This window comes from Schistocerca americana, chromosome 3 (genome assembly GCF_021461395.2).
Source record: "Schistocerca americana isolate TAMUIC-IGC-003095 chromosome 3, iqSchAmer2.1, whole genome shotgun sequence".
In the NCBI taxonomy this organism is placed as follows: domain Eukaryota; kingdom Metazoa; phylum Arthropoda; class Insecta; order Orthoptera; family Acrididae; genus Schistocerca; species Schistocerca americana.
The window spans coordinates 425,268,032-425,283,864 of record NC_060121.1 but is presented as its reverse complement, the minus strand read 5'-3'; the positions used below and the strand labels follow the sequence as shown (position 1 = coordinate 425,283,864).

The window sequence follows — 15,833 nt, the reverse complement described above, 5'->3', positions numbered from 1 at the left end:
TATTATTATTTGGGCAGCAATACGGCTGACAAGAAAAGTGAAAAGCGTATAAATGCAGACTGGCTGTAGCAAGTAAAACTTCGCAGAAAAGGGAAATACGTTATCACTAAATATAATTGTAACTATTGGGATGTCTTTTGTGAAAGTATTGGAGTTTAGCGTTATGTGGCAGAGAAACATGGGCGATAAACAATATGGACAAAAAGAGAATAGAAGCTTTTGAAATCTGGTGTTTTAGAATGCTGAACGTTAGATGGTAGATCATTTAACTAATGAACAGGCAATGAATCGAAAAGGGGAGGGAGGAGCTGTGTGATACAACTTTACTACAGGAAGAGGTAGGGTGATAAAACACATCGTGAGGCATCAAGTAGTTAATTTGGTAATGGATGGAGTGTAGCGGGATAATAGTTGTAGAGGGAGACCAAGGATGGCCACAGTAAGCAGAGTTCAAAAGTGCATAGGTTGCAATAGTTACGCAGAGAGGGAGATAGACGAGAAACCAGACTTTGGACGTAAGACGACAACGGCATTAGGGAAGTAGCGGATCTTCGTCGAGTGCACTTAACCCGATTAACTGTGGCGCTTGTCCAAAGCGTCCTTGTCAGAAATTATCAAGTTTGCCCTGTAAGCGACCACAGGGGTTGGCGGAGTTGCAAAAAATATGTTTCTCAAGACACAGCCGCATATGCAGCTAAAAATACAGGCACATAGATCGGAATATTTAACGACAGTGCGCCTGGATCACATGTACTCGTTTTCCTCTTTGCGTTTCTTCCATCTCGCTGCAACCACCAATTATAAGCCAGTCGTAATTGTTTAACTGACTGTGGGTTGGGGGAGCATACACGTAATGGGGACCACAAGTATCTGGTAAAAATCCGAACTTATAGGACCATGAAGCACACAAAAGTAGGCAGCACTGTCGCTTACGACGCTTTCGTAAGTGCATGGCGAGCACGAGGCCTCAACGTAATGCAACATTTGCTTCCTTTCTTGTGCTACTGTCTCCCATCAATGGCTATCCTTACTTCTCTTTCTTTCTCATGGTGACAGCCTTCTATGTTGACCAAGCTATTTCCCTAGGCTCTACTTTCTTTCACCGGCATCTTCATTCATTTCCCATACGTCACTTTCCAGCATAAGTAATTTTGGTTCCCTTCTAAGTTTGAAATCCATTTTCAAATTTTTTTTCTGTTGTGTGCATCGACTGGTGAAGAACACGTTAAATAGTGCCTACTGCCTGTAGTGTTGACGATCCTTTAAGTACAGCAACTGCATAGGATTATGTATGCACGAAGCCAGTCCAATGGGGTTGGGTCAGTACCTGTATAACCCTTTTGGTAGAGCCGCCTGATGACTGAGCTGCTGGCTCCTCACGCGTGCCAAGAAGTAAATGCTTATCTTCCATAGGGCAGCTGGACTTTTTGCAGTGGCCGTCGTGTCAATTCCCTTCGCTGAGGCTACCGGGAGAGCCAGTGATCAGTGTAGATGGCAACATGCCGGTCGTTACTCACACGAAACGTTTCAGATTGAGCCGACACAATGGCCATTCTGATTTGGCCGTCTCAACAGACAGGTTAGATTTCAGTATGGACAGCTACAATCTTACTGCTTTCCTCACCGTGGCTACACCAGGGGAAGGACAAGTCGAACTACTGGAAGTGAGACAATTAACTCATTACCTTGTGTGTAGTAGAACATAAGGAGGTACTTTCACGACGACAAAACCATTGTATTTTGTGAAGCTCATAGAAGACAAATTTGAAGAAGTTGACAGATTGAGAAAAATGCGCGGTGTATCACTATTGATGAAGGCCTCCACTGCTACACAGTCTCAAGCTCTTCGGGTATGTGATGACTGGGTGGCATACGAATGACTGTTGCCCCACATAAAACTTCGAATATGGTGCAAGGACTTTTCTTTCAGAGACTTTCACTCCAGATAGAAGAGGAAGTACTATCTAATCTCGAATAGGGAGTTGCACATTTTGTCTGACACATGCAGTAAATGAATAAATAAATAAATCCCAAGGGTAAGGAAACTGATAAAGGCACTTTCATCTTATGCTTTAAAGGGAATGTCATCCCAGAAAACAAGTTAGTTCTGGCGTACAGGTATGATGTTAAACCGTATGTTTCACCGTCCATGAGGTGTTTCCAATGTTTAAGCTTTGGCCATATGTCATCCCGTTGCATGGCAGATCCAAAATGCGGAAAATGTAGACGAATGTAAGCCTTGTGAACAACCGCCTTTGTGTGTCTACTGTAGTCAATGGTAACCTCCACATTCACTGGTTTGCTCAGTATTTAAAAAAAGAAAAGACAAGAATATAATCACTTGACTACCTGTTATACACTGAGGCAATAAGAAAAATGAATCCCTGCATCTGTACACTTGGTGACCAATACTTAAAAGTAACTGCTGTCCACCCCCCACCCCCTCCAAACACTGTTTTTTCCAAAACAGAGGTATCACCGCCCTCCAGTCTTGTGGTCCCCACCACACCATCTTTGGGAATCACTTCAACACCCAGTTGGAGAAGCTACTGTAGCCTATGGGTCCCAGTGCTGCTAACTCATCTGTCCCCATGCTTACAGTGGATAAGTTCTTGCAAGAATCTTGACAACCAAAACTCGCGAAAGAGTTGGAGGAGGAGGAGGAGGAGGAGGAGGAGGAGAAAGCTGCTCCAATGACTGTGGAGGTGTCAGGTCCCCCTACACCATCGGATTCTGTACCAACATTCGTTGATGTTGCCCCTCCTGTACTGGTGACAGTGGTCCTGGGACTTGATCACTCGTCATGGCCCATTCACAGCTAACCAGTGCCTGAACTCCAACTAATTCCCTTTTACTCTGCAGTTTATATCGCCCATCAAGATACTCACTTCACTGATGACAAGTCTCCAAAGCTTCGTGGTTATTGTGTATTATATTGGTATCTTACTGGGCCAAGGAAAGCAACTGGAGTGTTCAGTACACTGATTTACATAGATGTCGTCACTGAGTGATTTCCCTCTTCACAACACTAGAAGCAATAGTGATGATAATACAAATCCCAGCGATCACCATGTGTTACATTTTAACATTTACTTGCCTCCAGCCAGAGCACTTACTTCCTTTGAGATAACCACCTTAATTCAACAGCTGCCTAATCTCTCTTTTTCTCCTACTTGGGGTTTTCAGTGTGGACCACCCCTTGTGGGGAAGTAACACTTGGTCCGGCAGGGGCCATCTGATAAATCAGCTTCTTTCCTATCTTGATCTGTGTGGCCTCGATGATAGCGCTTCTACCAATTTCAGCGCCGCTCATTGCTTCATTTTGGCTATAGATCTTATGATCTCTTCCCCCAGTTCCTGACTTCGCTACATTGGTTGCTCCACAGTGGTCTTCGTGTCAGTGATCACTTCTCGGTCATTCTGTCGCTACCTTCTTAACGTTCAACGAACAATTATCACGATGGTTTATCAAAGAGCCAGTTGGCAGTTATGTATGTCAGCTGCCACCTCCACTCCCGCTGTCAGATGGCTTCGACGAGGTAGTGTGAAACGTCTCTAACGCTATCACCCCCACTGCTGTTTGTCTTTCTAAAGGCATGTTCTGCTGCCAGCCAGTCTCTTGGTGGACCAAAGACGTTGCAGCTGTTACTCAGTCTCATTTTAGGGCCCTGCAATGTCTCGAGTGGCATCCTGCATGGTCCACCCTCCTCACTTTAAATGAGTTTGCACTAGGGCTCTATATTTAATTAAGTGCAGTAAGAAGGAATGCTGAAAGCTCTATGTCTCCTCCTTGAGAATGTACACTCCTTCCTCCCAGGTGTGGGCCGAAACCCATAGCCTTTTATGGTGCCAAACATCAAAAACTGTTCTGGGTCTCGTCCTTTACAGTTATCTCGGAGTGCAACGCGACCAACTTTCCAACATTGTCAGCATCCTCTCCTTACCCAGCTACCTCTCTAACACAAAATGACAAGTTGAGTACATCCCTCCTATATCTCACCCCCGCCCCTGCCAAGCTGAGTTGTGTAATGGACCTTTCACTGATGGGAAATGCTTCAGGCTCTTGCCTTGTCCTACATTTCAGCCCCAGGCCATGATTCAATTCGTAATCAGATAATCCAACATGTTAATCTTGCTCAAAGGGTACATCTGCTCAGGATATTTTACTTTACTTGCCTCAGAGCCTCGTCTTCCCTTCACATTGGCGACATAATACCATTTTTCCAATTATCAAGCCAGGCAACAATCTAATGTCAATCGACAGCTACCCATTGATTATCCCAACCAACGTGTTCTGCATTGCTTGTAAGGATGGTTGCCAACGGATTATGATATGTTCTCGAATCTCTGGATCGTCTTGTCCCTCTATTAGTATGGTTTCTGGGAGGGACGATCCGCAACTGACCATCTAGTTAGGTTGGAAACAGCAGACTAACCGGCTTTCTCTAAATTGAAACACCTTGTTGCAGTTTTCTGACCAAATTATGCACACAACATCGCATTTTATTTACCCTCCACGATTGGGGCTTCTGAGGCTTCCTAGCGAGTTTTTTTAAACCCACCGAGTGTTCTGTGTTACAACTGGTACTTCACTCTGCTCTCCACAGGTCCAAGAGAAAGTATCTCACAAGTTTCTGTGCTGAGTGTCACCCTCTTCCTTACCACCATCAGTAGGCTAGTGGCTTCTATTGGGTCACCGGTAATTCCTGAACTATATGTCAACGACTTTTGCATTTCATAAAGCTTCCCACTCAATAGTGTCGGCTGATGCCAGCCAGCTGTAAAGTGCCATCTGAAGTGTGTCTGCTTGGATCCTTTCCCAAGGTTTCTAATTCTCTTTCGAAGTGCAAGTCATGAACTTCTGTCATAATACCAGAGTCCATCCTGACCCAGAAGTGTTCTTCGGTATCCAGCACGTGTAGGATGTTCCACAGCTCGTTTTTAGGGCCTCTGATAAAAGTGGCAATTTGATGCCCCATATTTGACAACTAAAGCCTAGCTGCATGCAGGAACTTCATGCTCTCTGCTTCCTTCAGCCTGAGGGGCATAGACACCCTGGCACCTGCCCTTGGCTGGGATTATCAGTTGGCAGTTGGAAAGCACCTTGCGACCCTCTGCGGGAACCTCTACCGAGCCTTCTTAGAATTAAAATCTCTGTTTTCCCACAATCCTCCCCTCTCGACCCCGCCATATGTGGTTGGTATCCAGGCCACAAATTAGGACCAATCTATTTCAGGGCCCTAAAGTTTCATTTGCAGTCACAACCTTTTAGCGCCTATTGCTTTCAAATCTCCAAGAGTATGAGGGTGCTGCCATTATTTACACTAGTGGCCCTGAAACCATGGATAGGAAGGGATATGCTGTTACGTCTCCCTCTTGTCAGGAGCAACATTTGTTCTCGGGAACAGGCAGTGTTCCTATGCAGAGCTGATAGCCATTAACAGAGCCCTACATTTTATTAAAAATCTCTCTTGACCACGTTTTAATTTGCAGTGACTCAGTGAGCAGTGGTTGGTGTTGGAACAACGTCTCCTGCTATGTGGTAGGTCTGGGGGCGCTCGACCCTATCCATTTTTGTAGCTCCCTCTTTCATCCATCTTTTACTCTGTCTTAATTGCTAGTAGGAGCGGTTTACATCTTTCTCTGCTGCAACCTATTTTCCGTTTTAAGAGCAGCAATCTGTTGAATAGTGGGTACTCTTAAACGCCACTATAGTGGCTCTAGGGTGGGACAGGTTTCGTCACATCTAGAGCCCCAAGGACATCCAACTGGAAGGCATTCTTTGCTAACAGTTGTCTTCACTCTTAATCGGGTTGGCAGGCGTAGGACGCGCGTGGGGTTTCTGTCGCCATGGATTGAGCACTGGAAGACACCTAATCTGCTCTTACGTATGTGTAAATTATTTGTTAGTTCTGGCATCAGTATTGCCTTCAGTGCCTCGATTTTACCGCTCCTGTGTACTTTCATAGTCGGAACACGTTTCTGGCGAACTTTACTAACGCCAGACGAACTGTCCCAGGGCTGAGGAACTGATGCGCCCCCCCCCCCCCCCAAGTAACCAACATCCATTTTAATAATACAATAATCACAAACTGTAACTAACACTAGGTTTGTTTATAAATAAATAAATCTTCTGCTACCAGTCACGATTTTCTTTATTTTACTATTCGCACGACGCGTTTCGAGAAATAATTCCCATTTTCAAGTGCGTTTTTTTGATGTGTGTTAAGCCATTTCTTACTGTATTACAGTAAAAGTCAACAAAATGAAGCAGACTCACACACACTGACAACATCAAAAGAAATGACTTAACACACATAAAAAAAACGCACTTGAAAATGGGAATTATTTCTCGAAACGCGTCGTGCGAATAGTAAAATAAAGAAAATCGTGACTGGTAGCAGAAGATTTATTTATTTATAAACAAACCTATTGTATCTACAGTCGCAGGCTTTCAAAAACCATTTATAATGGATCAAATCAGATTGTAACTAACACTTCAGTCACAGTGGTTTGTTTGCAATACCTTGCGCCCTACCTTGAGGTCACAGAAGTCGTGAGATACCTCCTAAAATCGTGTCAGAACTCCTTTTACCTGACATAGTGCAACGAATTTCACAATAATGGACGGCTATAGAAGCAGCACGGCTCAATGTTTCTGCAAGGGACTTTCAATGACTGGTGGTGGTCTGGGTGGTGCGATCTGACCCATGTCGTCGTGTTTTACGGCCCTCAGTGAACCATTCTGCACACACCCATTGCACTGTCAAAACGCTAGGTCCTGCACGAGCAGCAATTTTCTGGATAGTGAACGTAACAATTTCTAGTCAGTGACGGGTTCAGTTGGACCAGAGGACCTACTCCTGAGTTTGAAAGAGGACGCATTATGGGCATGAGAGAATGTGATACATCTATCCAGAAAATAGCTGCTCGTGCAGGACCAAGCGTTTTGGCAGTGCAGCGGGTGTGTGCAGAATGGTTCACTGAGGGCCGTAAAACGTGAAGACATGGGTCAGATCGCACCACCCAGACCACTACCACTACCACCACCACCTGAGGTGATACACACCTCACTCTAATAGCATTACAGGACAGATCTGCGTCCTCCTCGGCTCTGTGCAACTGTGGGAACAGTGTAACATACCGTAAACTTATCAGGATTGACAATCCGTCGCCGTTTATTACGACACAGCAGTTCTCGCCTACCTTTAACGAACGTGCTAGGTGACAATGGTGTATGCAACGACGTCACTGTGGTCAGCTATCGCATCAGATAGTGTTTTCGGACGAATCCAAGTTCTGTGTGTTTGAAAATGATTGCCGCTGTTTGGTTCACCACAGACAGGGGGAGTGGCATCTTAGTGACTGCATTCGCACAAGACATGCAGCGCCAACTCTAGGCACACAGCTGGTGCGTGTCCAGGGCACTATGACCTACGTGAATGACATCTAGGGCCCAGTCATACCCTTTCTGCGCAACACTCCAGACGCCATATTTTCAGCAAGCCAATGGACAACCGCATGTTAGTGCACGAACACGTGCCTGTGTGGTGTCACAGAATGTCAGCCTTTTGCCCTGGCCCGCCTCACCAGACTTGTCGCCAATTGAAAATGTTTACAAGCACAGGCGTAAAAAAGATTTACGAAGGATTGCCCAGAAAGTAATGCACCACATTTTTTTTTCTTCAATAATTCTTTATTGAACATACGACAATTACACACTCGAAAGAAAGGTGTTTTATCTACACACCCTATTTTTCCTTGTAATCTCCATCCCATTCTGTGGTCTTCCTCCAGCGTGAAACAAGGGCGTGTATGCTCTGTCGGTACCAGTCCTTGTCTTGGTGGCGGAGCCAGTGGTTCACTTGTGGATCACCACCTCATCGTCCACAAAATGGCTTCATCCACGAATAGCATCCTTTAATGGCCGAAACAAGTGGAAGTCCGAGGGGGCTAGGTCAGGGCTGTCAGGTGTGACAGGATGGTCTCCCCGACCGCTGCAAATCGTTGAGCTCCGCCGAACTGTCTTCTGATAACTTCACTCTCCGTGCCTAGCGACTAATTGTACTTCTGTCGTCAGCAGATGCTCCATAGACTTTGCACATCCGTTTGTGAATATGCCCCAAAGTTTCTTTCTCTGCAGTGAGAAATTCAATGACTGCACGTTGCTTGTAACGTATATCACCTACAGACGCCATTTTGAAACTGCCCTGGAGCTACGCTATCTGTCGGAAGTGACGGAAACTTGGCGCGCTCACTCAGGAGACTTCAAATAATATATACGTATTGTTTCGCATTCGTATCATTGTTTTCGGCTGAGAAAAAAAATGCGGTGCATTGCTTTCTGGGCAACCTTCGTATTATTTTTGTTTCTTACACCCAGTAGAATGTTAATCATGTAAGAAGGTAATAGTTCCCTGTTATTAATAGGTGCGAAATTGTTCATGAATAACAGAAATGTGTTTAATACGCTCAAGGAAGGACTGAAGCGATGTTCGATTAGTTTTGTGGGTTTTTTATTCAGGAAATGGCTATTTTAGCGCATTATGATAAATCTTTTTTTATATATTTACCAAAACATCTCTGGTTCACGTAGAAAATCAACAATTTTCGAATAAAACTTTAATTGAATAATGACAATTTCAATTTCGCTATAAATGATGTTTATATATCTCGTAGGCTACGCGACACTGTCTGTTCTGCCAGATTCTAGACGTTTCACTGCTTACCGTTTGGTAGGGTAATCGAGTAAGACACTGATCACAAACACAGGCAAAGTGATCAAAGTTGGGTAGCACCCGATGGGTATTCAATGTTCCTAATGTATAAGTAACGCGGCTGTGATCTTAACTGATCAAAGCTACTAGCAAAATGGCAGTAGTCTACACTTATTTATGAGAGTCCCCAATAGCCTAGGGTAGTTTCACAACTCTAGTTGTGGTGCATACTCTGTCGCTGACTGCTTTGTTTCAATTAGGACGCGGCAAACTCGGCTGATTCCAATTATTTGTGACTGGAAGCGCAGTTACAAGCTGGGAGTCTGGGAGTCGTGCATAATACGCAAGACTGCCTTGCACAGGCGTACATAGCAAAATCTGTGGAACACAATATTCACCATCCGGGCATTGTCTAACAGCTCTCGGCTGTACGTTGAGGCTGATTTGCTCCGTTGTTGGCAGCATGGCTCTGCCCCTGCCGGCGGTGAGAGGCGGCGTCGCCCCCTGGTTGGCGCTCTGCGTGGCGTGCGTGGCGGCGCTGGGGGCGGCGTGGGTGACGCAGCGGCGCAGGCGCCAGCAACCGCCCCGAAAGTGGAAGAGCGTTGGCAAGCTGTCCGCAATCACCATCTACCCGCTCAAGTCCGGCCGCGGCATCAGCCTCAAGGAGGCCGACTGCACGGAGAGGGGGATTGCCGAGCCGGCGTCCGCTCGCGACGGTGTCTTCAGGCTCAGGGACAGGTAAGACACACTCCTATACGACCAGGACGCCTGGCACTAGCTGAGGTGCATTTTTATGGTCGTAAGTATAATATTAAAACTCCACAGGAAGAATAATAATTTGTTGTTGTGGTCTTCAGTCCTGAGGCTGGTTTGATGCAGTTCTCCATGTTACTCTATGTTGTGCAAGCTTCTTCATCTCCCAGTACCTACAGCAACCTACATCCTTCTGAACCTGCTCAGTGTATTCATCTCTTGGTCTCCCTCTACAATTTTTTACCCTCCACTCTGCCCTCCAATACTAAATTGGTGATCCCTTGATGCCTCAGAGTCCTACCAACCTATCCCTTCTTCTAGTCAAGTTGTGCCACAAATTTCTCTTCTCCCCAATTCTATTCAATACCTCCTCATTAGTTATATGTTCTACCCACCTAATCTTCAGCATTCTTCTGTAGCACCACATTTCGAAAGCTTCTATTCTCTTCTTGTCCAAACTATTTATCGTCCGTGTTCCTCTTTCATACATGATTACACTCCATACAAATACTCTCAGAAAAGACTTCCTGACACTTAACCGTAACTTGATGTTAACAAATTTCTCTTCTTCAGTAAAGCTTTCCTTGTCATTGCCAGTTTACATTTTATATCCTCTCTACTTCGACCACCATCAGTTATTTTGCTTACCACTTTAAGTGTCTCATTCCCTAATCTAATTCCCTCAGCATCACCCGAGTTATTTCGACTACGTTCCATTATCCTCGTTTTGCTTTTGTCGATGTTCATCTTATATCCTCCTTTCAAGACGCTGTCCATTCCGTTCAACTGCTCTTCCATGTCCTTTGCTGTCACCGACAGAATTACAATGTCATTGGCGAACCTTAAAGTTTTTATTTCTTCTCCGTGGACTTTAATACCTACTCCGAATTTTTCTTTTGTTTCCTTTACTGCTTGCTCAATATACAGATTGAATAACGTCGGGGAGAGGCTACAACCCTGTCTCACTCCCTTCTCAACCACTGCTTCCCTTTCATGTCCCTCGACTCTTATAACTGCCATCTGGTTTCTGTACAAATAATAATTTAAGAACTAGAAATAGTGGTAGTAAAAGAAAAAAATACTCTGACGACAAGAAAAATCGCAACACCAAGAAGCATTTGTGCGACATAAACGAAGTATGGTAGGCATGTATCTGAATCTGAATGATGTCTATTAAAATTTCGCGCTAGTCGCATAAGAGTGGCACTAATAGCGCCATATGAGGATGCCAATCAGGTTTACTTTAAACACATGCTGTAACGGTCGTGAGCGTTAGTTACCTTTGAGATTAGATATGATGAATTGATGTTAATGGCCGGCCGCGGTGGCCGAGAGGTTCTAGGCGCTTCAGTCTGGAACCGCGCGGCTGCTGCGATCGCAGGTTCGAATCCTGCCTCGGGCATGGATGTGTGTGATGTCTTTGGGTTAGTTAAGTTTAAGTAGTTCTAAGTCTAGGGGACTGATGACCTCAGATGTTAGGTCCCATAGTGCTTAGAGCTATTTGAACCAATTTTTGTCGTTGATGTTAATGAATGTTCTAATGCGACAAAGACGCCATTATCAACACCTCACTGAGGTAGGAGGAATTCATGTAATAGGGCTACGAGAAGCTGGGTATTCCTTCTACGATATTGCAGAAAGAGTTGGCAGGAATGTAGCCATTGTACATGATTGCTGGCAGCGGTGATCACGACAATGTACAGTCGCCAAAAGGCAGTGTTCCGCACGGCCACGTGGCACTACAGAAAGGTAAGACCATCGTTTTCGGCGTATGGCTCTGGCACATCGTACTGCATCTGGAGCAGCAATTTGAGCAGCAGTTGGCACCGAAGTGACAGAATAAACTGTTACAAATTGGCTACCGGTACTTCGAAGACAGCTCTGCGCCAGACCCCCGCCATTTGAGACTTCTGTGGTGACAAGCGAAAGCTCATTGGAGTGCAGGGTGGAGGTCTATTGTGTTTTGTGATGAAAGATGGTTCTGCCTAGGTGCCAGTGATGGCCTTGTTGGTTAGGAGGAGGCCAGTTGAGGGCTTATAGCCAACCTGTCTGCTGTGAGTGCTAAACACACTGGACCTACACCTGGAGTTGTGGTCTAGGGTTAGATTTGGTATGACAGCAGGAACACTCTCGTGGTTATTCCTCACACCCTGGCTGCCAATTTGTACGTCAGTCTGGTGATTCATTCTATTCTGCTGCACTTCACGAACAGCTTTCCAGGAGGTGTTTTCCAACAGGGTAACGCTCGCCCGTATGCCGCTGTTGTAACCCAAGATGTTCTACGCAGTGTCGACATGTTGCCTTGGACTGCTGGATCGCCAGATCTGTCTCCAGTCGAGCACATGTGGGACATCATCGGATGACAACTCCAACGTCATCCGCAAACAGCATTGACCGTCCCTGTATTGACCAACCAAGTGCAACAGGCATGGAACTCTATGCCACAAACTGACCTCCAGCACCTGTCCAACACAATGCCTACACGTTTGCCTGCTTGCATTCAACATCCCGGCGGTGACACCGTTTATTAATGTACCAAAATTTCACATTTGCAGTGGCCTATCCTGCGCTTACATTAACCTGTGATCTCGCAGTTTTAATCAGTTAAATGTGTTACCTAGACAAATGTATTCCCGGAATTTCATTACTCTACATTCGTTATTTTTTGGCTTTGCATATTTTCCGCCATTGTATGTCCCTGTTCGCGGAGCTGTCGGCGTGTGTAGGTAATATGATCGGGGAACGCAGTGGTTCGTTCGATGAAGTGGCACTGAAATGTAGTCCAAGTGAAGTAAAGCGTTCGTTACTGTGGCCTAGAAATTGAAAAATGTTAGTGCGTTGAAATGCAGTCGCTGATAAGTAAAAAATAAAGTCGTTGTCATTACTACCCAACAGAATTTTACCTAAAATTTTGTGCTATCTCAAGCCCGTTCTGTTTATCGAGAATTGGGTTAAACGAGAAAGAGTTTCACGAATTCTAACACCAGAATTTCACATTTGCGGCGGAGACGGAAATTTCGCTATTTAAGCGAGCAGGGCGTACATTTTTTGAAACCGGTGAATGGTCGACGCTGTAAATGAATGGAAAAAGAAGTGGGAACAACCGTATTTTAGTGTATGTGGGAACATTATGAAAGCAATAGGTCTCACAGAGCAAGACAGATACGTGCGCGTATGGATGTGCACAAGTGAGAAGATTTTCCTGAACACTTGGGTGTGAACGTTCTGAGGTAGATATTGTGTCGTAGCATAAGACAGTGATATCTCGAGGTCAGAGGGAAAGATGATTTTTTTCCCCGCTACTGCAAGGTTAACTGACACTGTGGCGCTTGCGTCGAAGACTGCTCTTTGACTCTGATAGAAAGACGAGTTGAATTGCTGTCTCACTTTTATGTTGCGTTTACCTGCTAGAAGTTCAACCACAATACTGCAATTTTTTCTGTCAGAAATATGATGATATTTAATGATGAGGCTGAACCTTCCCAAACAGACAGGCTCTCAATAATTACTAGGGCAACAGGGTCAGTCGTTGTTTTGATACCTGTTGCGTTTGTTTTTGACAGCTGCGAAAAACGTCGGAATGGACCTAAATCAAAACTAGCAAATAACTCATTTTATCAGACAAACACTGTTAGCAAGCAAGGGAATTTTTAGCAACAGAAATTAAAACCACAGGTTACGCGTGTTAGTGTGATTCTGATTAGGTGGTAGCACTTGTCGCCGATTCTAAGCGCGGCAATACATATTTAGTATGCATTTACCACAACGAATTGAACTGCCATTGCCAGAAACTAAAGAGTACCTGTTACACTGAGTATCAAAACATTAACATTAACTGTCGATTCGTAACGCATCGAAGGATAAGAGAGGTATACAGAGTCAGGGATTCGACGGTAAAGGCTCAGTCACACTATTGATTATCCTTCATCGTTTTAGTCATCACTCTTCTGACTGGTATGATGCGACCCGCCATGAATTCCTCTTCATCTCAGAGCAGCACTTGCAACCTAAGCAGCGGAGTGTGAAAATCATGTGAAGTGTGGTAAGACTCCCCTAGGCCCAGCTAGCTGAGTCTCTTGGAAGACCGTAAGCTTGCATAAGAGCTGAATTTAGAAACCACACCACCAGACCTCTGCTACGTCGAGTTAACCAAGACGCATCCATAAGACTAGCTGCTACCCCTGACTGAAAAATATTACCCAATATAAACAAAAGTTTGCCTTATTGCCGCGCGGGATTAGCCGAGCGGTCTTAGGCGCTGCCGTCATGGACTTTGCAGTTGGTCCCGGCGGAGGTTCGAGTCCTACCTCGGGCATGGGTGTGTGTGTGTGTTATTCTTAGCATAAGATAGTTTAATTAGTGTAGCGACCGATGATCTCAGCAGTTTGGTCCCTTAGGAATTCACGCACATTTGAAATAAAACTAGAGGAAGGGGAAAAAATAAAAAAAAAGTTTCTTTGGGTAATCTAAATCGAATAAGGTGAAAACTGGGATATTTTTGAGAGGTTAACCTGTGGTGAACTTAATGTCAAAAATTTGTGATACACCATAATTTTTTTAGCGACCATTACAAAGTGATACACTTCAGAATATATGCGTCAAAAATAACTGAATTCTGTAGCTGAACAGTCTTGAAATATACAGAGGAGGGAGAGAGAGAGAGAGAGAGAGAGAGAGAGAGAGAGAGAGAGAGAGAGACGAGTTGGTAGCTGTCAAATATATCAAATACTATAACCATCTGGAATAGTATAAAGCACATGCCTTCAGCTTGCTACGCCGTTACACATGGGCGTGAATATGTAGTTTAAAGGTTTTCTTTCTCATCGTTGTCATATCTGGCTGTACGTTCCATCTTCAGTGACCTCGTCGTAGACTGGATTAAGAACAAATCTTCATTCATTCTTTCTTTCCTTCGAAGTGAGACTGCTTTGTGTTATTGCCTGAATGTTTGCTAACTAAAAGGATTTGTTTTCGTTTGGTACACTTGAAGACGCTGGAGCAAGCCAGATCTAAACGTGCCGTGAAATTCTCACTCACTCACTCACTCACATGCTTACTCACTCGTCACGTAAACTGATCATGCTCAGATAAGTAGCAGCGAGAATATTACAGAATATCCAGAACTCCTTTGGCCACTACCATGTAATTAAAAAAAAAAAGTTTCTCCCTCGTATCTGGAATCGTCAATCTTTTCAAATCAGCAGTCTGCTCTTCACACTTCGTTTCTGTTTTGTGGTTGCTGATGATTCTCTTTAACGTGTAATTCCATCAAGTTTCAGGTGACATTTGAAATAATGTACGAGACATCAGCATTTTTGTCAACTCGCCACTGTGCTGAGCAAAATGAAAAGTGCGAGCTCGTTTCTGGCTTGCGTCCACTCGCTACTGCTGCTACCAGAGCAAGACCCTACTTCTTAATTTTTTTTACTCCACTGCTCGGTGCCAAATGGAAATGAGTCGGCAGCAGATACAAATTTGCCCAAGTGAGCGTTTAATCGGTATAAAAAGAAGCATGAACGAAAAATAATACAGAAAACTTTCCATACATCTTCCAAAGTGTAAGTGCTGTTTTGTCGCAGCCGGGAAATACCAGACCACTGATAGGCCGGTGGCATCTGCTGTGCTGTAGCATGCTTAGATTCAGGGCTATATTTGAAGCAGCTGGGTGCAGATAGTGTTTTTATACGCAGTTGATTGCAGGATCAAATGAGTGGAAGGTAGAGTAGATGCTGATTTGTGGTGGTTCCCCTTTCGGTCACCCAGAGGACACGGCGCTTTTCACGAAGAGGGCATGCTCTGATTTACATCGATCACTACCCTGGAAGGAGTACCCGCCAGTTCCGGAGTCTGTTCGACAGATTGTGTCGAAAGAGGGCAGCTACTGGTTTACAGTCTCGTCTGCCGTTTATTGTATGGGTAGATATATGTATTATTGTACATCCTCCATCGGATCCTCCCCCGCCCCCCCCCCCATCGTTTTTCCTCTCCTTCCCCCCCCCCCCTTTTTTTTTCTTTTCCCATCATCTGTTCAGTTTCCCTCCACCTGCCCTCGGCTGTGGTCTGTCATATTTGCCAACCTTTTAGTGCAGTGTTTCAAGTGAATGTCTCTTGTTTTTCGTCTTTCCAAAATGTTGCGAACAGAAACCATGCTGCCGCTGGTTGTGAATTTTATGTCTTTCGCGAACAGAAAACACTGTCGCCGTGTTTTTTTTAATTGTCTGTCCATTATTTTACCTGTCTGCTTCTATGTATTTTATTAGCACCATCATCCCTTTGTTCTATGTTTTTAAGTTCCACGGTTTTTTTTCGCCATACCATTTAAGTCTCCGATTTTATCGTCTGTTTTTATTCTTTATCATCTTC

At 44.6% G+C, this 15,833-nt stretch overlaps 1 protein-coding gene across 1 annotated transcript in view; it reads left to right on the top strand.

The window, feature by feature from the left end:
- LOC124605841 (mitochondrial amidoxime-reducing component 1) overlaps positions 1 to 15,833 on the top strand; it is a 118,117-nt gene that overhangs the window by 63,061 nt on the left and 39,223 nt on the right. Inside the window, exon 2 of the mRNA XM_047137771.1 lies at positions 9,180 to 9,455. Within this exon, the coding sequence (XP_046993727.1) occupies positions 9,181 to 9,455 (275 nt within the window). The 5' untranslated portion in view covers position 9,180. The remainder of the gene's footprint in view (positions 1 to 9,179; positions 9,456 to 15,833) is intronic.